The sequence below is a fragment of the Populus alba genome, chromosome 14 (genome assembly GCF_005239225.2).
Source record: "Populus alba chromosome 14, ASM523922v2, whole genome shotgun sequence".
NCBI classification, from domain to species: Eukaryota; Viridiplantae; Streptophyta; class Magnoliopsida; order Malpighiales; family Salicaceae; genus Populus; species Populus alba.
The window spans coordinates 11,741,825-11,764,245 of record NC_133297.1 but is presented as its reverse complement, the minus strand read 5'-3'; the positions used below and the strand labels follow the sequence as shown (position 1 = coordinate 11,764,245).

General features: G+C 35.7%; 2 protein-coding genes and 1 long non-coding RNA gene across 4 annotated transcripts; 1 reads left to right on the top strand and 2 right to left on the bottom strand.

Annotated features, from left to right (window-relative positions):
* Positions 1-10,902: 10,902 nt before the first annotated feature.
* Positions 10,903-13,849, bottom strand: LOC118058649 (UPF0481 protein At3g47200). Its single transcript, XM_035071369.2, has 2 exons — positions 13,706-13,849; positions 10,903-12,770 (listed from the first exon to the last, which is right to left on the bottom strand). Exon 2 carries the CDS (start codon positions 12,749-12,751, stop codon positions 11,375-11,377), a length of 1,377 nt encoding a protein of 458 aa, XP_034927260.2. The 5' UTR covers positions 12,752-12,770; positions 13,706-13,849; the 3' UTR covers positions 10,903-11,374.
* A 2,774-nt stretch (positions 13,850-16,623) lies between these two features.
* LOC118058648 (UPF0481 protein At3g47200-like) lies at positions 16,624-18,072 on the top strand. The gene is made up of 2 exons (XM_073404596.1): positions 16,624-17,172; positions 17,311-18,072. The coding sequence occupies exons 1-2, from the start codon at positions 16,624-16,626 to the stop codon at positions 18,070-18,072; spliced, it is 1,311 nt and encodes a 436-aa protein (XP_073260697.1).
* A 1,949-nt stretch (positions 18,073-20,021) lies between these two features.
* LOC118058647 (uncharacterized) lies at positions 20,022-22,118 on the bottom strand. 2 transcript variants are annotated; one of them, XR_012167970.1, is made up of 4 exons: positions 21,626-22,118; positions 20,456-20,652; positions 20,289-20,367; positions 20,022-20,202 (listed from the first exon to the last, which is right to left on the bottom strand). It is a non-coding gene; the product is annotated as an uncharacterized lncRNA (long non-coding RNA). The 2 variants fall into 2 exon arrangements; XR_004689206.2 differs by lacking the exon at positions 21,626-22,118 and having other exon boundaries at positions 20,456-21,115.
* Positions 22,119-22,421: the final 303 nt, after the last annotated feature.

The window sequence follows — 22,421 nt, the reverse complement described above, 5'->3', positions numbered from 1 at the left end:
CGACCAACAGCAACCTACTTTGGTCTGGGCCGGACCGGCCCAGACCCATATCATTGGGCCAGACACTGTCTGGCCAATCAAAAAAAGAAATGAACGGGGGGGGGGGGGGATTATTTTCCCCCCACTCCTGCATGCAGAAACAATTCTGCATGCAGGAGGCCAAAACTTGCGCCCGGATTAACAAGAACGTATGCAGGGGGGAGGAGACGTACCTGGCGCGGCGGAGACGATGGCTTGCTGACGGTGCTGCAGTGTCGTGGCTTCACGGACGGCGGCTCCAGGGCGGCGCTGCGGCTGTTTTCCAATGGTTCGTCGTCGTTCAACCGGCTCGTTCCTTCTGTTTCAGCTTCTTGAGTTCCCTCTCAGTTTCAACTATCCCAAGCTTCTCAACTTTTGGGTTTTCGGTGGCTGTTTCTTGAGTTCGTTGGTTTCTCTCTCTTTCGGTTCTTCTCTTTCTTTTTCGGGTCCTCTCCCTCCTTTTTTTTTTTCTTCGGTTTTCTCTTCTATTTATAGGGGCAGAACCGGTGTGGGGGACCATTGGTAGTGCGCCTTGGAGCGGGTTTCGCGGGTGGCTGGTCGGCCACCACCCGCGACAGCAAGGTGTCGTTTCTTTACTTTCGGCCGGTGGTCGGCCAATGCTTTCGGTCGGCGGTCCCACGGTGTGGGGGCTTCGGGTTGTTCGGTGGAGATGCAAGGGAGAGAGAGGCGGGAAGTTTATTTCAAAAACAAAGCTTTTCCTTCTGTTGCAGGTGCGGGGGAAAGGAAGAAGAAAGGGGAACAGTGCCGTTCAAAACGGCACCGTTCGGTCCTTTTTTTTTTTTTTTTTTTTTATGCATGAAACGGCGTCGTTTTGGATAAAACGCGCCGTTTCATTTAAAAATAAAGGCGCCAGAACATGTTTCGAATCAGTCCTTAATCATCTTTGTTTAATTCAATTTCGTCCCTGCTAATTTCAGTCCGTCCCCATAGTTGGCCGCGTTTTTCACTTTGGTCCTTGGCCTCTGATTTATGCAATTAAGCCCTCAATTGATCAATAAACTTCCAATTTCTTCAATTAAGCCCCTGAAACAATTCCAAACAGCCCCCCTATCTTTGCGCCTTCTCCAAATTGGTCCCTGGTTTCGGATTTTCACAATTAAGTCCCTAATTGGCCCTTAAACTTCAATATTTATGCAATTAAGCCCCTAATTTGACTTAATAAATTCCTAAAAATCATAATTTGGCCCCAGAACTTTAATTTCTTCAATTTAAAGCCCAAATTGACTTAAAAAATCAATTTTCTTGCAATCAAATCCCCTATAAATCCAATAAAAAATCAATTAAACCCATAAACATCCAAATTTGGGCTTCTCTCCTCAAAATTCAAAATTTCCTTCTCAATAAGGTTCCCATCCTTCAAGAATATATTGTCAAAAATCCAATCTTTGTATCTTTATACTCCTTGACCAATTTTCTGACCATTTTCCGAGCGCTTCTGCCTCTTGTCATTTTTCTAACCTTCTTTGGCTATTTTTTTTTTTTTTTTGCGGGGACCCAAAAATGGGTTACAACACCAGCTTGGGTGAGGATGTCAAGAATATATTTATGTTGACGCAGCATTAAACCCATACCGATAGACTGAACTTCAATACCCAAAAAATAGTGAACAACACCTAACTCATGAAGTGTAATAGTTCGATTGTACGACTCGATCGATGTTAAAAGTTCCCAACATATCCTTTTTATTTGAGGGTAAATTTTCTTTTATTACCAAAAATTCGACAGAGCTTCATTTGCATTTAGGACATCCCAAGTTATCGACTACTATCAATTTACTCAATCAACCCATCATCACAAGGTCCTATAATTCCGGACCTTATATCAAACCTCATAATTCCACGCCTCATACAATCCACACAATATATGTATCCTATGAGTAAGTTCAATTTGAACATAGTCCAAACATCATATCATAAAATTTAAAAGAAAAGGAATACTATCATGCAAAGAAAGCATTTACAACATAATAAGTGTTCTTAAATATTTCAAAAGGGTTAATTACAAGATAACTAAAATACTACATGCTAAGCTGAACTTTTATAAATACATTAAGGTTTACACAAAAGTATACTACATAAATGTGTTAATTCTCTTTTGTTTAAGTTAAGTATTTACATAAGCTTCCTAAAGTAAGGTCCTAAACTAATGATCTCCCTGGATATTTGATGCACATGTTACATAAATAAACATACCATTATGTTGATATATATATATATATATGCTCATGTAATGAATACAAATGAAGTATAAATTTTCTATCGGATACATAAGAATTCTAATAGAGAACTTATAGTTTGCTTGTAAATCTTTTAAACCCAATTAACACTCATTTGTATATTCTTATTTTGAATACTCTTATTTACTTGAATGAACTGGGTGACCTTGCAAAGTCTAATCTTGAAATCCTATCATGGATGCCATTAGTCGAAGTTAATCTTGTAATTCATATCCCGACAATCTTATCAAGAATGCTATTAACTGAAGCTAATCTTGTAAATCATCTCTTGGCAATCCTATCACGGATGCCATTAGCCAAAGCTAATCTTGTAATTCATATCCCGGCAACCCTATCACAACCCTATCACGGATGCCATTAGCCGAAGCTAATCTTGTAATTCATATCCCGGCAACCCTATCACGGATGCCATTAGCCAAAGCTAATCTTGTAAATCACTAGACTTTATTTATATTGAACGTGATATTTATTGTAATTGCATTCACCAAAAGAATTTTAAATTGTATAAGTGTAAATAAAAGGAAAATCACGCACCTGCTTCGTTTGTCTCGTGACCTCCCCTAACAGAAGATCCAATCCTGGTTGCTCCTCTTGAATTATAAGGAAGTTTTTTGTTATGATTCCTTCAAGCCAATATTATAGAGAATCCATATTCATCCATTACTCATATGTTACTTTCTATGCATGTTCATTTTCTCATAATAACATAATACATATATCATGTATATTTTCAGAGTTAGTATCTCAATGTGTAAGTGTTCGTATGACTCAATTCTTTTATATTCTTATAAATAATATTCACGTGAAAGTCTACTGTTACTGTCTAACTTTGAACTGTTACTGTTCAATTTTCAACTATTACTGTCCAACTTTGAACTGTTACTGTTCAACTTTCAACCGTTACTGTCCAACTTTCAACTTTGACTATCCAATTTTCAACCGTAACTGTCCAACCATTACTTTCTAACTTTGAATTGTTATTGTCCAAACACTTATATCTAGAGTTCTAAAACTTCATTTTAAGTGAGATTGATCTCGTTAGAAAGCTAAAACATGAGTCTATAAGTTCTCTAAAGGGAGGAGAACCTAGTTTTGCCTCCAAGATAGTCAAAATTGCTCATTAACTAATTAGTCCTACTGTCCTACATAATTAGTCACGACTCAGTCTTAGTTGGTAACCCAGAACTGGAGTTCTACATCTCCAAATTGAACAAGACCAGTTTCCTTGATTAACTAACATTCAAATCAACAATTTCTATGAGGAACCCGATCCTAATTCCCTCATCCTCCAACCCAAAATCTCACTGAAAGTCAGGAAACAAGTTTGTCCAGATTCGTCTCCCCCTTCCTTTCACACAATACTTTCATAAACTACATACCACATACATGAATTAACTTAATTTTAACAATAAGTACTTTTTCCCTAATTTATGTCTATGAACCCTAACCTATGATTCAATATCAAGGCATCAATTCTTTATCAAATTTGAAATGAATTTGTTTAAGATCATGTTTATAACACCTTACCTGGTTCAAATTAAGATTTTGATCTTTCAACCAGTTGAAGATTTTCAACTCCCTCCTTTCTTTTCTTCATGTTCAATCTCTTAGTAATCCTTTGCTCTCAAGTGTTTATCCCATCTATAAACTTTTAATCTTGAATGGGTTCTTGAAATTTTAGTGTTTCTCTCTTGATTTCTCAAGAATGGGTATTAAACTCCATATTTTCTCTCCTTAGGGTTCCTATAGATTTTTGGTGAGGAGAGAGTATTTATACTTTATATTTTCCCTTATTTGCATTTAGGCCCCCATTTTTCTTTGAATGTATTATTCTCTTCAATTAAAATCTAACCCTTAACAGTACGAGTTTATTATAATGTCCCGAATTATTTTGCTTGGAAATTTATATTAAAAAAATTCATGAATTCCTGTTTTTATTTAACCATATGCATGAATTTTTTCATTTTTATTTATTTATTTTTCCCGGGGTTTACACGAAACTTGAACTCAAAGCTTAGTAACTGTATTAGGTGATGAAGCATAGCAGAGTTCCTACCCGTAAGTAGAATATCATCAACATATACCAGGAGATATAAGATATTAGTACCATAAGATAAGATAAACATGGAGGTGTCAACCTTGGAAGCTCGGAAACCAATGAAGAGCAAAAAATCACTTAGATGAGTGTAGCATGCTCTTGGTGCCTGTTTCAAACCATACAATAATTTGTGCAATTTGCACACATGAGATGGAAGAGAAGAGTCAACAAAACTTGGAGGTTGTTTCATGTAGACCTCTTCAGTAAGAACGCTATTGAGGAAGGCATTATGAATATCAAGCTGATGAATCTTTCAATTTTGCAAAACTACGATAGAGAAAACCAATTAGATGGTGGCCTGCTTAATAACTAGACTGAAGGTTTCAGAAAAATCAATGCCTTCTTGCTGGGTAAAACCTCTAGCAACAAGACGCGCTTTATAGCGCTCAATACTACCATCAACACGACGTTTGATCCGATATACCCATCTACTGCCAACAACATTCATCGAAGAATGAAAGGGAACCAAAGACCAAGTGTGATTAGATTGCAAAGTGACGATCTCATCATACATAGCATTATGCCAAATTGCATACCAGTCAGCATCAGAAATTGAAAAGGGCTTAGAAGAGGGAGAATGCAATACTCGTATGGGGGCAGAGGTGGCGGCAGCTGAAGCAACCAGATTTGCTGTCTTCGATTGTAAGGTCTAAGAATCATAGGATGTTTGTTGCTTGTTGGTGGAGAAGCAGGGGAAGATGGTGGTAGTGAGGAGACCTGTGGCAGCTGATAAGAAGATAAATCAACCATAAGTTGCAGACCAGTTGAAAAGGATGATGAAAAAGCAACCGCAAGATTAGGACTGTCAGTAGAGGAGGGGTTGTAAGCAGAGACCGAATTTGCAGGAATACTAACCAAGGAGGGCGAAGCAGAGGAGGAACTAGAGAGTGCCCCAAGACTAGGAGGAGATGAGACCAATTGACAAGCTAAACTTGCTTTATAAGGGTTAGATAAATAAGCATGGAATGATGGCCAAATAATGGGCAGAGACTGTGGTTGGGTGGCTATTTGGAGTGGCAGAGCTGAGTGTTGGGGGCTGTTTGGGTGGCTAGGGAAAGTGGGTAGTGGTGGGTGGTTAAGTAGATTTTGGGAGGGTGACAGTAGCGGGTTAGGTGGGGGTTGTGTTCGAGACTTTTGCAATCTGTTAAGAATTATCAAATGGAAACACATGTTTATGGAAGCGGACATAACGAGAAATATAAATACGATGAGATGCAATGTCAAAACATCGATAACCAAGATGTAAGGAACTATAACTAAAGAACACACATGGAGAGGAACGAAAATCCAATTTATGGTTATTATATAGACGCAGAAAAGGAAAACAGAGACATCCAAAGTACATAAAAAATGATAATCAAGATACCGTTGAAATAAACAATCAAATGGAGAACTATGGGCAAGAACAGGAGTAGGCATGCAATTTATAAGATAAATAGAGGTTCAAAAGCATAATTCCAAAATAAAAAAGGTGCTTTACATTGCCCTAAAAGAGTAAGACTTGTTTCTATAATATGCCTATGACGACGCTCTACTATGTCATTTTATTCATGAGTGTGAGGATAAATCAGACGATGATGAATACCATCGATCTAAAAAAATATGGACAATTTTCAGTATGCATCGCCCAATCAGTTTAAACAGAGATGGTGCTTCAGTGAAGATTCTGATTGACAAGCTTTCAGCAAAAACTTCTGAAGAATATTCCATTTATTATAACCCTTACAAGCAGCTGGATCAACACTACCAAGACTCCTGGTTGAAAAATAGCGCATACTTTAGAGAGGTATATTTTGGAAACCTTTGGAGAAGTACAGCAACTCTTAGTGCAACTGTCTTGCTCCTCTTCACTCTTGTACAGACAATTTGTGCAGTCCTTTCCTTGCACTAGTACTCCAAGTGGACCAAGTTAGCCCCAATCAGGTGTCATTTTATTTCTCTCATTGTTGACTTTCGTTGTATTGTCTGTGTACTTTCCGTTTCCTCTGCAGTTTTTAATTGTACTTCAACTCATGGGCTTTCTTTGTATTTAATTTTAGTAGTCATGACTTTGTAATGATGGTTCTGATGGATGTTGTCTTCACTATTGTTGTTACTCATTTTTTTGAGCCATACGTGCTAATGGAGATGGTGTATATGCCTTTTCAATTGAAGGCAGGAGTTTAGTTCAGGGTTGCTGGGAGATTGATAAAAATAAAGGAAAAGGAAATGTTTTTCAGATTGTGTTTCAGCTGGCATCTGCTCTCTTGATCCTTCCTCTTTGCTGTCGAAATTGTCAGGATTCTTAGGCTAATTAGAAGTCTTTTAAATGATACATTCGTTCCTTTTCTATCTGGTTTCTAAGGTTGGATAAATCCCTCAGAAGCTGCACTAAAAAATTAGCTCTGCCGTTGTTGCAATTTTTTGTTCTAACTTAGGCTTTAATTTTGATCTAGTTCCATACAATATCCGACCATCCCGGCTATATTTTGTCACTCATAACATGTTGAAAATTGACCTACACTTTTATTGGGTCCTAGGGCTCACTATTTTTATGGAAGACTCTCAGTCAAAGTAGGATGCTTGGCATTGTCAGTTTCCTGATTTAGATCAGAGGATCCTTTTTGACCAACCAGGTTGCAGCCAATTTATATTCTGTAAAATGATTTTATCTCACCTTGAATCCTTCATGAAAGTTGTAATTCTACATGTGTAGATGAATTTAGGTTTTTGAATCGCTTGATTTCAATAGAAAAAGCTCAAGATATTCACGTTTGAATATCTAATGAGGAAGCAAAATTGTGCCGTGAAATTGTGCCGCGAAAATTCTGCCATAGAAATTCTGCCATGAAAATTATGCGTAAAAATTCTGCCGCCAAAAAATTCTGTCGTGAAATTCTGCCATAAAAATTCTGCTGCAAACAAAATTTTTCTGTCAAAGGAAATATTTTACCCCCCCAATTCGCAGGACTGAATTAAGGGAGTTAGTTGCCGAAATAAATTGGAAGAGACTTGGCTGGGTTTTGAAGAAAATAGAAAAAACAGGGACGGGACCAATAAATGACAGGTTACGATTATGCCCATTTGCTAACAACAAACGACCATGTTTTTCTTTGCTGCATTAATCCCTTCTTTAGCTATACAGTGCCGTATAAGAACATCCACATCCTGAAAATATAATTAGCATGGTACTGTACCCCACCTGCATTCCCTTCCCCCCTCTGCAACCGTTTCATGCTAGTTTTTGAAATCTCTCGTCCTTGCATCCCCTGCAACCTGGCGTGTGCAGGACAACACCCCTCTTCACGCCATGTCCTTAGCTGCCAGTCAAGATTTCACGGAAACCGTTGCACCTCACTGTGCCAGCTGTGAAAGAAGACGCAAAGAGGAGCCTCATCATCATCTAAGGGCTGGAATTGTTTCCCTAAGACAGACGGTGGAGATGAGAGAATGTGAGGGTGGTCTTCAGTTCTTGCATATATAAACAGACTGCGTTGTAAAAAAAAGAAAGAAAGAAAAGAAAGAAGGGAGGGCAGGGAGAGAGTTAAAGAGAGGGAACAAGCTTAAAACAAAGAGGACGCAGAGAGGAGAGTAGAAAACAGAGAGAGAGCATAGAAAAACAAAGAGAACAAGAGGCAAAAAATCATTTCCAGTCTATCCTGCATTTGTCGAAAAAGAGTTCACCAAACCTACGGGTTTTCCAAAAACTCTTAACGGCAAAAAGAGGAAGGCTTCCTTTAGTTTCAGAGGTAGAAAAGCAAAGGTTTTCACCTGCGTACACCTCATTTTCTGCATCTGAACTAGCAGCATCAGCAGGTATAGTTCTTAGTCTTCCGCTTCTTTGCTATTATTTAAGCTTGGCATTTGTTGTGTGGTTCTTTTCCAAAACCTGTTTTATGGTTTTTGCTAGATGTTCAGTTTTATTATGGTTTGAACAAAAGGATTATGCTTGCCCACGATCACTGCCATGCTTTATAGTTTGGATTCATTTGTCTACGTTATAGCTGCGTTTTTTCCCTTGATCTGTTGTTATGAGTGACTGTTTTTCATGGTCTCTCTGCTGGGTTGTCTCCTGGCCGGGGAATGTTACATAGGAATTGTAGTGGTTTAGAAGTGCAGTTTTTTTTTTTTAGGTGGGGAAGAAGAAGAGAAAACAAAGTGAGTAGGGGATACGGAGAAAGTCCAAAAACAGAGAAGAAAAAAAACAGACATAAAAAAAACGGAGGGAGGAAACGACGAAAATAGAAGAGAAGGGGAAAATAGAGAGGAAAGGAAAGGGAGAGAACCGAGAGAAGAAGATGAAGGTTTGAGAGTAATCGGAAACAACGAAGGAGAGGGGGTTAACTTTAATCTATCCTACCTTGCCTCCATTTCTTTGTTCTGCAAGCAGGAGCTGCAGAATGTTGCAGGAGGAGCAGTTTTGTTTCTAAACAAAGCTTTGGTTAGAGAAGAAAATATATAACGTGGGAAGTTTTGGGGAGGAGAAAGTAAAAAGGCATGAGGGAAGTTTTCTTTTCAGGAGAGGGGTTGTTTGTCTCAGGCTCACAGATCACGTTTCCTTTTTTTTAAAAAAAAAAAAAAAGAATGGCTGGCCATTGGTTTCTAATACATAGGATAAAAGTATACCCCTCAAGTCTCTGTCCTGTTACGAGCATGGCAGTGTTCAAGATTTAGGATGGCAGAGGATGGGTCGTGGGGGTACCGACACTGGCGTAGAATTTTGAGTTTAAAATGTTGCTTTCAGAACTTTGGCCTCACGTGACAAGTTTATTTCTTGTGATAGTTTAATAATTTTAACTGGATGCTTGTGTTAATTGTTGCGATTAGCCGTGTGTTTTGAGTTCAAAATGTTAGCTGCAGGACTTTGGCCCCCCATGTGACGAACTTATTTTTTCTGATGTTTTGCTAGCTTCAACTGTGATGTTTGCATTTGATTGTTGTGATAAATAGTGTTTTTTAACCAAAATATGAAATTGTTGTTTTGCGTGTTGCATATGGCCAATACCCTAACATATTTTAAAAAAAAATTCAAAAAAAGATATTCGAGATTTCAAAAAATATGTTTTAGCATGGATTTCTTAAACACCAAAAATTATTTCCTTGCATCTTGGATTTTACAACATGTTTGTAAGTTCCAAATGGTGTTGGCCAACATTCCAAAAATATAAAAATTATATTTTTGGGAATTCGCTTTTATTCACTATTAATGGTTGGATAAAGAAATCCAAAAGGATAAATATCCAAAATATTATTAGGAATAATTTGTTATTTATTAGTAATGTTTGGATAAAGAAACCTCAAAGGAGTTAATATCCAAAATATTATTAGGAATAATTTGTATCTCCTTAGATTTTTATCTTAGCTATCTCTAAATTCATAAATTCCGAATTTATTTCAAATCAAACATAGACTTCAAGAAATCTGCACCGTTTCTCTTTGGCACTCTACAAACATATCTAAAGGTATGATCCGTATTGGCCAAGGGTTCTTTCCCTTAGACTTTGAACCCAAGTTCGTTCATCAGAGCAGACTTATCCTAGGAAATTGGTGGAATTAGAGAACATCAACTCCATAGCAATTATAAGGCAAACTAAATACCAAGCAGCTTAACTTAGGTAGAGCATACTAGGGGTGCTAAAACTTTCCATTTACGCAACCAGTTCCTTGCCTTAGAATCTCTAAAAGACCAGTTAGGTTTTCTAGTGATCATAATACTAGGTGGCGACTCTCTTTTTCACAAAACAAAGACCCCAACATCAATCTCTACTACTAGAAAGGGTCGCCTTGACGTCAAGCTCTCTTGAGGGTACGACAACTATCAAGTTCATCCTGCAGAATTCAACAAATCTCCATCGTAAAGAGTCAAAAATTATCTTAGGAAAGCAAAAATTGAAAGTGAAGATTATCTTAGGACTTGATACTACTCGAAAATCAACTAACTTACTTCATTGTTGAGAAACAGTATGACAAGAGATATTACCCTACATTTCTTCAGCTTATCTATAACTACCCTGCAGTGGAGGCAAAACCTCATCCACGGGAAGTAAGACATTTCACTGATTTGGTAAGGTGTTCTATGTTGATTGAGCCTAGTCCTCGAAACCTTGATTTTCCTATTGAACTCAAATATAAGGCAACCACGCTCCTTAAGGCAGGAGTTAAGTTTGTAGTTGTTGATAATAACCATCTGGTTGCCATAAGATTTGATAATGGGGTGTTGAAAATACCACGCTTGGTCACTGGAAATTAACATTTTCGAATGTACAATTCGAAATATTATATGGCCTTGGAGCAGTTCCATTACTATCCAAATGCAACTAATTACATATGCGATCACTTGTCAAGACTGAAGAAGATGTGGATTTGATTGTCAGCTGGCTAGAGGACAACGCTATGGTACCAGATTTGATCAACCAACTTTGTGGAGGATTTGGACAAATTTACACTCGCCATCGTCATGTCCGTGAAGGATTAAATGCTTTTTTTTTAATGAAGAATTTACAAGGACTAATTAACACAACCATAGAAGAGTAGTAACCTAGAAAGTAGAAACTTATTGAAGAAAAAATGAATGATATAGGCAGCCATGTTAGAGGTCTTAAGGAATGTTGAATAAGGTGCAGAAATGCTGAGCATTTTCCTCTTTATCACATAAACATATATTTAGGGCAACGAACAGGTATCTTCAACTTCCATGGAGCCCTCGGGTCCACAGTTATTAGTAGAACCAAAAACCAACAGAGTTAAACTAATTAATTGAATTTTTATCGATGTAACTATGAGATTAATATTTTATCGATGATGATGATGATGAGATCAATAGTGTAAAAGAAAAATCCAACTGCTTTCAGCAGAATATAACACTGCATTGGACTGACAAAAACTACCCGGAAAACAATCCTGCTACTACAGTAGCTTCAAACCGCCTGCTTCGAGCCTATAGAAGCAACTGTATTGAAATAGACACCAATTATGGAGACCATATGGGAAACCATAACCAGATACTGACTGTAGTAATAAAACTAGATAAGCTGCTTTGGACCTAGAAGTGAAATTATTGAACATACAGTCTGTATCAAAGTGAGGATCAGCAGGGCAGCTGCAGCAACAGTACCGGTACCTCTCCAAAGATTGCTGAAATATACAAGTTTCAAGGTTGCCTTTCTATGGTTGCACCTGTTCTCATAGTAGGCATTCAAATCAACACAAAGATCATGATAACAAGTGAAAAATTCATTAATTTGCTCGCAAAGCCGGTTAATCAAATCGGCAACCATGGCATTGTTTCCTAGCCAGTTATCAATCACCCCCACTTTAACCAGCAAATCCACATCTTCTTCAGTGTTGATAAGATGGTCCATTAACATAAAGTAATTGCATATGTAAGTACTATATGGGTAGTGGCACTGCTCATATGCCATGAGGTTTCGTGTCACATATTCGAAGCTCTGATTTACTTCAAAGCGTGGCATTTTCAACACTCCGTTGACAAAATTTATGTCGAGTACACAACTGTTTTCAGTTGCCTCAAACTTCAATCCTGCTTTATGAAGCATGGTTGCACTGTATTTCAGTTTGACATTGGCACTAGGACGACGAGGTAATATCTCCAGGGACTCATTCAACATAGAATATCTCAGAAAATCAGTGAAATGCTTTATCCCTACTGAGTTGACTTTTGGTCTCTGTGAAATCCTGTAGTAATGTCCAAAGTAGAAGGCGACAAGCTCAGGAAAAGTAAGGTTAGCTTGTGTTTCAGGGTCTGCATAGGTTTTCTCGTATATTTTCTCCAGAATGAAATAAGGTAGCTGATTTTCAAGTAGTATCAAGTCCACTTGTAAACCAAACATCATCCGAGGCTCAGGTAATATAGGAACTTCTTCACAGAGAAGGTTAAAGAACTGCAACAAGAATTCGATGACGAATACAGCATCCAACAGAATCATCTTTACAAAATCGTCACAGCTACGATTGAAGTTATAACAGCCTCGAATTTCCATTTCATTCTTCTGAACTATGGTCACAAGATCGTCCAATGTCACCTTCTTCCCATCCATGAATTCTGCTAAATATCTCAATTTCTGCTTCTCCATGGACACTAGTTCCTCATGGCCACAGTGAGCAGGGCCCAGTGAAACTACTTGTGGGGTGTAGGCTTTCGGTTCTATGCTTCGAAGTGAGCGGGGTACCTCGTAGATACAGTGCTCGGGACATTTTCCAGGTTTGAACCTTGCTATCCCATCTGCTAGATCTTTCAGAACATTTGAAGCACTTGCCGCTTCAATCTCCTTTCCCGTGTTTGAAGCACTTGCCTTATCAATCCTGTTTTCATTATTTGAACGTGTTGCCATGCCAATATCCTTATTTGAAGCACTTGGGGTATTAATATTGTTTTCCATTTGTCAACAGATTTTTGTCCTGGAGAGATACAACCAATTGAATCACTGGCAATAAAAATATATCTCCAAATCAAGTGTACCATGGCTGCTACAATCTTACATTCATTTCAATTCACATTTAAAACGATTTATTTTTGTTTTCCAGCCACTCTTAACAAGTTTTAAGACTAGATCAAACAAATCAAAACAAAACAACTGTATAAGAAACTATTTTCAAGGAAAGATCATGAAAGTTCATTGAAAAATACAGAGCAAATCATGGGAGATTACAGGTGTATTATGGCTATTGTTAATTTCCCATCATCCTGATCCATAGATTATATAGGTGTATCATGTAGAGTGCTTTTTAACATTATCTATGATATGATCGCAGTCATGTGGATCCGTAATTTTATCATTGTTTTGATTCAGCTCTAGCAATTTATTTGTTCAATTTGTCTGTGTTTAGTATTTTTTTTGTTTTGTTTTAATTATGAACGTTGAACCTCCACTGGCCTTAAATAACCCAAATTGAGATGTGGGATTAAGTTACGTCATGGGAATATTTATTGCTGAAGCAATGCAATTGCCTTTTCCGAAGGAAAGTTGTGTGCTGGGATATTTCTACGTACACTATTCCTTCGGAAGTAGTATGTATGGATATCTTACACAGCTTATCAACTGTGATCTTACGAGAGAATCTTAATCTTTCGTTATAATGGAACAATTAACCTCACAGGGTAGGGGAGATCAGCCAAGTAATCGAGAACTCAAAAGGCTACAGACCGACCTCTTTCATGAGGGTTAAAGCCTAAAAGACAAACTTCATTTATCATTAAGAAGTAAGAACCGCTAAATTAAGGCTTAATTAAAAACTTTAAACAAATATATATAGTGAAACAAAAGATGAACATGAACAGAAAGAAAAAGGAACACTAAAAGTAGCTAGTGCGCAAAGAACCTAAGTGCCTTTACCCGAGGAAAGCAATTGTTTTGTTGTAAGCAGCACACAGCTCCTTCCCTGGATATTGCTATACTGATCTGTTGAATGCAGCCTCCCTCTCTCACTCTCTCTGTCTCACTAATATGTATATAAGAGTAGTACTCTTCTCTCTCTACTTGTCAACAATGAGTTCACATGTGAGTTTGTGAATATTATTTTTCTGCATCTACCTCTTTTAATGTTTTCAATAATTTCTATTAAAATAATCAGGTTATTTCATTTTATCCACTGGACCGCTCTCCTACACCCTCCAAAATAATTTTTTTTGTGCTGGAAAATTAACTCCAACGGCAAAGAGTTTTTTAACTGGAAAAAAAAAAAAAAAATTAGCCAGCCACATGCGTGTCCTCTCATTTGACCAGGACTAGAGTCCACAGAGGATTTAAAAGGCCTCGTACCAATACCCAGCGACTTGTATGGGCCTACATGGGCTAAAAAGAAGACAAATCGAGAATTATTAGGCCTCTATGATGAAGGCCTGCAAATCAGACCCCCTATCAATGACCGCAAAGAAATGAGTTCAAGGTGGGGTCCCAGGCACTCAGCGGAAAGAAAGAAATGGAGAATGGCTGCGGTTGCGGCATCGAGACCCAGTGGTGGTGGTGGTGGGCAATGGCAAGCATGGCCAAATTAGGGTGGGGCATTTCAGCATATAAAAGATGTTGTTGTTGTTGATGTTGTTGAAAATTAAGGTAAATTATTCATAATTGATGTTGTTGTTGGTGACTTGTTGTTTTGTACAAGTGGATTAAATATAAATATTAAATATATTTTTTTAATTTATTTATAATATCTCTAATTTTTTGAGTTGTCTTGTACTTCATTTTTAATCACTAATAAATTTATCACCATCAGTTTTCATTTAAAATTCATAATAAAATACTTATCAATTCATTAAAACTCATTTCAATTTATATCCATTAGAATATGATATTACTTATACACATATCAATTCATCAAAACTCATTTCAATCTATATCAATTAGCATATACACATATTAATTCAAGAAACTAAAAAATTATTATAAACCCCAGCATTTTCAATAACTAGTTATAAGGAAATAAAACTAAAATTAGATAATAAAACAAATAGAAAAGATGAAGAAAACTTTCCTAAAACATGAAGCATAAGAAGTTGTTTGCTTAACTAATTAATAGTTTAGGGCTTGAAGAGAAATTTTATAGAAAAGAAAGAGGTAGGTACAATAGTAAAAAATAAAACAGAGCTTGGATCAATTAGCAGCTAATAAATTAAAAAAACTAAACCTATAAAGTTATTATATTAATATTTTAATATAAAAAAATACTTAAAAATAAAAAAGATTAAGGGGCAATTGCCCCTCTCTTGCCCCATTGTGGATAATGGAACATTTGGTAAATAAAAACAAATTGTGTGTAAATATTTTTATTGAAGTGTCTTGCACATGGGCCAACTGTAATAGAGAGAGAAAAAAAGGTGGCATAAAATAGAAATTGTTTTGGAACGTAATAAAATATTGACACCTACAATCAATTAAAGATGCTCTTAATTAATTGATTTTTACATTACTGAAATAAATTAAGAGAGTAGTGGAGAGGGGAGTACTCCTCCTCCTATATATAACATGCACATGAGACACAAGTTACAGAGAATGGAAGTGTGAGAGAGGCTGCCATTTTTCAGCTAAAGCAGTAGATTTTGCGTCCAGGATCAGAGGAAGCTCTGCTGTTTGATCTCCATTTGTAAAATATTATTACAGTTTTTCACAGGCCAGGTACTCGGTTTCTCTGTGTTTTTTTTTTCCTTTCATTATTTTTATTCAGCGTATAATTTCCTTTTATTTCAATAAAGCTAGTTTTTAAATTACTGCATGATGTAAGTTGTTAATTAACTCGTTAATTAAATAAATTACCATGAGCAACCTGACCCTACCCTCGTGCATGTGAATATCGGGTTTAATGATTAATTAAGAGGTATACTCCTTTCTTTGTTAATTATTGAGTTTAAAGTTGATTTAGTTTGTAAGGGAATAAAGAAGCAAACAATTTTTATCTTATATTAAAATAATTTTTTTAAAATTTTTCTAAGTGTGAATTTTTATTATATAGTAAATTAAGTGAAAATTATAGTGGGTAAGCTTTTTTTAGTGTGCTTTCTAGTACTTATTATATAAATATTCATAATATAAAATAGAAGATACTTGATACTTGAAGTTTTAATTTGTAGTGAGATTAATTAGGTTATTTTTTTAATTAATTTTGATATTTGTAAATGTTCGGATAAAATTAAATAATAATTATTCAGTTTAATTCAAAATATAACTGTATTATTAATATTCATATAATTTCATTAAAATATTTTAAATTTATATAAACTTGTCATTACATAAAAGAGATAAATAAAAAAAGTTTTTTTTTTCCTTTTGATTTTTATTTATTATTCTTTTAGAGTTTTAAAGATGTTGTCTCGGTGTGAAAATAAATAAAACAATGTTTTTTACCTGTTGATTTTAGTTTTTATTTGTTACCATATCCAAAATATTTCCAACACAAACACCCTAAACATTAACCAGAAAGGGAGGTGCACTTTATGGTGAGAATATGTGAATAACATAACAGAAGTAGTTCAATAGTATGAATTAATTTCCCTTGTTAACAAAAATAAAATCTTTTAGGAATTTAAAGATCTTTTACACTTTTTTTTTATCCTAATTAAATTTTGGTGAACTAATCCATTATCTTGTCAGATAAATCACTTAGTTTCATTGGAAACTAACAGCAAATATTAGCATTGTGTTATGCTGCATAAGCAAAAAAATTCAAACGCGTAGAAATATTTTTGTGAAATAGATTCTATTGTTAGTACGTAACTGTTGTTTTATTTATGTTCCTGGACAGCAAAATTTGATAGATGGGAGAGATTCGTTCACCATACTTTTCTATTGATCAAGAACACCTCGAAGATAATGCTGAAATTCGTTCACCATATTTCTCAAGTGGTGGAGACTACCTTGGAGTTAATGCTGAAATTCGTTCACCATATTTCTCAACTGGTGGAGATTACCATGGAGATAATGCCGGAATTCATTCCTCGTATTTTTCAGCTGCAGACTACCATGGAGAAGATGCTGAAATTCCTTCCGGAACATTCTTTCACCAAGATAATATTGTTGAGAATCCATACAATCAAGAACACCAGTATATTTTTCAAAACACGTACAACGCAGAAAAGGTCAGTCAACAGTCAAAAGGTGAAGAACTGTACTTGGATATTGAAGCTGGAGCTGTACCTAAAATCGGGAATTATTGTATCTACAGAGTTCCTGGTGCACTTCGCAAATCAAATGAAGCCATCTATACTCCTCAAGAAGTTTCTATAGGTCCTATTCACCATGGCAAGAAGAATTTGCAGCACATGAAGACGCAAAAGCGGAGTTATTTGAAATTATTCTATAACAGGGTGGGGGGAAACAAGGGAGCAGCGTGTGAAGTTCCTGGATGAAATTCAGATCACCATTGAAAACGAAAAGGAGAACATCCGACAAGACACGGGGTAAGCTTTCGGATTCGACAAGACTTGTTGCTGCTCGAGAATCAGTTGCCATTCTTCATTCTTGAGAAATTATATGACCATCTTCTTCAAGACGGCGAAGGAAATTATACTTCTTTTCCAAATCTTGCCTACGAGTACTTAAATAGGTACAATAAGAGTCCATACAAGCCGAGCGTCGACAACAAGGAGATATTACATTTCACCGATTTGGTCAGATCTTCATTATCCTTCAACCAACGAGATCCGAGGAGTGCCGAACCGATTGGAAAATTTTATAGCGCAACCAAGCTGCATGAGGCAGCGATTCATTTTAAGAAATCTCGAAATGATCAATGCTTACTTGACGTAACATTTACTTCTACAAAAGGTGAGTTACGCATACCACGTCTTCAGATAGACGACCACACTGAACTTCTCTTCGGAAATCTCATTGCCTTGGAGTGGTGTCATTATAAAGGAGAAGAGTACATCAGCCATTACGTTAAGCTACTTGAAACTCTTGTTGCCAAACCCAAAGATGTGGCTCTCCTCATTAAAAATAACATCATTGACACAACAAGAGATGGTGCTTCAGTGAAGAATCTGATTGACAAGCTTTCGGCAGAAACTTCTGAAGAATATTCCATTTATTATAACCTCTACAAGCAGCTGGATACACACTACCAGAACTCCTGGTTGAAAAATAGCGCATACTTTAGAGAGGTATATTTTGGAAACCTTTGGAAAAGTACTGCAACTGTTAGTGCAACTGTCTTGCTCCTCTTCACTCTTGTACAGACAATTTGTTCAGTCATTTCCTTGCGCTAGTACTCCAAGGGGACCAAGTTAGCCCCAATCCGGTGTCATTTTATTTCTCTCATTGTTTCCTTTTGTTGTATTGTCTGCGTACTTTCCGTTTCCTTTGCAGTTTTTCGTTGTACTTCAACTCATGGGCATTCTTTGTATTTAGTATTCATGACTTCATAATGGACTTTGTCTTCACTATCAAGTTCATCCTGCAGAATTCAACAAATATCCATCGTAAAGAGTCAAAAATTATCTTAGGAAAGCAAAAATTGATAGTGAAGATTATCTTAGGACTTGATACTGCTCGAAAATCAACTACCTTACATTTCTTCAGCTTATCTATGAGCCTGTTTGTTTCTGCGTTTCAAAATCATTTTTAAAAAAATTTAAAATTTTTTATTTTTTTTATTAACTTCAAATTAATATATTTTTAATGTTTTCAAATCATTTTGATGTGCTGATGTCAAAAATAATTTTTTTAAAAATCAAACAAACATTATTGGCATGTATTTTGACACGAAAAGCTATTTGAAAAGCAATCGTAATCACACTGCCAAACAAGCTTTATAACTACCGTGCAGTAGAGGCAAAACCTCATCCAAGGGAAGTAAGACATTTCACTGATTTGATAAGGTGTTTTATATTGTTGAGAAACAGTATGATAAGTATGACAATGATGATGATGATGATAATAATAAGATCAATAGTGTAAAAGAAAAATCCAACTGCTTTTAGCAGAATTCAAGGTTGCCTTTCTATGGTTGCACCTGTTCTCATAGTACTAGGCATTCAAATCAACACAAAGATCATGATAACAAGTGTAAAATTCACTAATTTGCTCACAAAACAATAATAATTGTTTTCAAGACTATTTTTATTTAAAAATATATAAAAATAATTTTTAATATCAACTGTTAAATAATATTTTTCCTTACCTTTTTATTTAGATCATTGAGAATGTCTATTAATTTGAGTTATTTTGAATCTTTATTACAAAGAACATTGTTAATTAAATTCTTTTGTCAAAACAAAAAAAATACATAAAAAAGAGAATGAAGACATTGATCTAATAAATGCATTTTTTTTTCCTTTTAAAATCCAAATCTTTCTAACTCTTACGAATATTGATTTTAATTATTATATGATTAAATAAAATTAGTTTTTTGAAAATTACCCCCACAACATGATGCGGGCGGAAAAAGCTATGTATATTACTCTCTCTCTCTCTTTCTCTTTCATCCTTTGACAGCAAAGAAACAACAGTGGGTGTGGTGGGGATGGGAGTTGGGATTTTGGTGAACGATGATAATCAGATGTGGGGCCATTTTATTATAAATATTATCTGAGCACCCTATGGCATAGCCCATTGTAATGAAGTGACTAGTGGCACGTGGGTGGGCCTTCAAGTCTAAGTTCTTGGACTTGATTTTATTTTATTTATTTATTTTTATATTTTTAAAGGGTTGGACATCATTCTCTCTTTAAAATATACGTGAGCTAGGGGTGTGCAAAACCGGTTCGGTTCGTTTTTCCTCAAAAAAAGCAACCAAACTGAAAAAAAAAAAAAAAAAAAGAACACCCGAAACCGAACCGGACCCGGCCCAAACCGGCAGGTTCCGGTTCGGTTCCGGTCCGGTTTTTTAACCAAAAAACCGGACAAACCTATAAGCATTTTTGGGCTTTTTTTGAACCTTTAATAGGCTTTTAATGGGCTTCTAATAGATTTCTGGTGGGCTTACAATTAATTTTGCTAATATCTCATTTTCTTTGAAGATTCCAAATATATTTAATTTTTTTACCCTTAAATATTCAATTATATTAAATTATTATTATCAATCTTATGTTTATTAATTTTTTTTGGCCATTAAATATTCATTTATATGAAATTATTAGTGTCAATCTTGTGTTCAATATATTTTTAACTTACTAATATTTTTCTACTTCCGAAAAGTTTTAAATAAATAACACACTCACAATCACACACCAATAAGTTAAAATCCAAATTACAAAATACAAACCATTGCCTTCAAAGGGCTTAACAAAAAAAGAACAAATAACATTATCATAAAACACTCCAAGCCACAAAAAATAAATCTTCATGTGCACATCATCTCAATAAAAAAGCACTTTAAGAGCATTGCACTTTGATTCCTGAAATTCATAATCTAGAATTATAACATGATAAATTAAATCAGAAGATATAAAAATTAAAAAATATATATATATTTATACCATACGTTTTCAATACATGCATCACAAATTCACAATTTGTGAACTAATTATCATCCGTTGCTAAATGCAACTTTCCACCAAATTCTAAAAAAATAAAATATTAAACATGTTAGAATAAAAATGTGTTAATTAATAAATAAAATAAAATGTGTAAGTTTTTAAGAAACGTTACCTGATTCAAGGTTTTTGTAGGTTTCTGGAGATAGAGAACAAATAAGTGCTTGAACTGTTGCTGGAGATAGAGAACTTCGAAATTGGTCGAGTATACGATCATCTGTGCTAAAGGAAAACAACAATGCAAAGGAAAATCCCTAATGCATAGGACATTATGCATAAGAGTTGATTCTCCACATGGATAAATATATGCATCTGTAAAACAAACAGCCTTTGATTATCCTACTGTTGCTAAGTGGGGTTCAGGTTAAAGAAGTAATAAATATGTAAATCCTTCCATAGTCCATACAGGTTCAATAAATTCATCGCTGAAGGAGATAATAGCACACAATTGTCAAATGTTTGAAATACTCTCACCAAAACTAAGCAGCTCGGCTTGGTAGGGGTGGGGGGACTTTATCAGCTATCAACACCACAAATCATAAATTCCCCAAAAGAATTCTCTATTATAATTATGAATTTCCTACTTGACAGGACAGCAATCGAAAAATCACAAAATATGAAAGGAAGAAAAAAAACCCATGTTGTCATGAATTTCGTCTAGATTACTTACTCTCTTTCCCGAATATCTAATGAATGCTAACTAACTTAAAACATAAAGTTAATAATCAAGCTTCCTATCAGTCGAACTATTAAATTTCCTATAATTTAAAAAATAAAATCTATCAGTTTGCACCCCCCCGCCCCACACCCACAAAAAAAGAAAGAAAGAACCTCTGCTCTCAGCTATACCCAGAATGCATTTCATTTCCTGTTCCGCAACTAAGCTCATTATAGAACTATAGTGATCCATTCCACATATCAATCAATACATCAAGAAACAAAGAATAAATCAGGAACATAAACCAGAAAAAACAAAGAGTATAACAGATAAAATAGCAACCATGATTAATCGTTAAATCACTCAATTATTACGGAGTAATAAAAGCTCAGAACTTTAACATTCATACCAATAATTAAACCATCCATAAACCAGCATAAAAAGGTTCACAACTTTAACATTTATACTAATCAATCCATACGTTTAAACCCCCCCATAAAACAGTCAAACCTAGCAACCCCCATTGCTCAGAAAGATGTAGATTCGACAGATAAGCACAGACCCATGATAGAACAAGAGAAACTACGATCTGGGTTGGAATCAGAAAGGACTAAAACTAAAACTCACTGGTTTTGACTTTTGAGAGGTTGAGCCGTTGAGAAAACGTCGGTCGCCGGTGGTCGGTCTAAGGAGAGTGGAGAGGAGAGGCGAGGGGGCGAGAGGGGACAGGGGGTGAGCCGGTGAGGGGAAGGGGCTTCTTTTAGCCGTGAGAGTGAGAAAGAGAATCAAAAGATTGAGAAAGTTTAATGTTCACTGTTTAGGGTTAGATTTAGACATTTTAGTGGAGAGAACTCAGAGAAGAGAGCCAGAGAGCGGCGCAGCAGCGTGGAACAAAATTTTCTATTTATATTAGGGCGGAGTACAGACCTTTTTTTTTTAAACCGGTCCGGTCCGGTCCGGTTACCCGGTTTTTGCACTGCAAAACCGAAAACCGAACCGAACCGGGAATTTTTCTATATAATCTAATCGGTTTACTCGGTTTTATTATTCGGTTCGGTTTTTTCGGTTAATTTTTTGTCGGTTTTATCGGTTTACTCGGTTTTTCGGTTTTTTTGCACACCCCTAACGTGAGCAATGCATCAGCTGCTGAGGCAAGTAACATTTTATCTATGAGCCTAGATTCTAACCAATATTATGTTGGTGGCTGGAAAATCAGGTTAGTATTTTGTTTTTTCTTGATAAATTCAATTTTTAAGCTATTTAAATTCAAAACATCTCATGAAGATTCTTGAAACACCTAAAAATCAATTCATTAACCAGAAACACCTCACAAATATCCAAAAATCCAAAATCAAATCGAGTTTGATCTGACTTCCTCATCTTAGACATGCTTTCAAGCAATATTAAGACTCTAAACGATAAC

Excerpts from the sequence above, each read along its gene's own strand:
- LOC118058649 (XM_035071369.2), bottom strand. The coding sequence starts at position 12,751 with ATGGAAAACAATATTAATACCCCAAGTGCTTCAAATAAGGATATTGGC.
- LOC118058648 (XM_073404596.1), top strand. The coding sequence starts at position 16,624 with ATGGGAGAGATTCGTTCACCATACTTTTCTATTGATCAAGAACACCTC. Across the intron at positions 17,173-17,310 it reads TGAAATTATTCTATAACAGG|TTGCCATTCTTCATTCTTGA; the intron begins GTGGGGGGAAAC and ends CTCGAGAATCAG.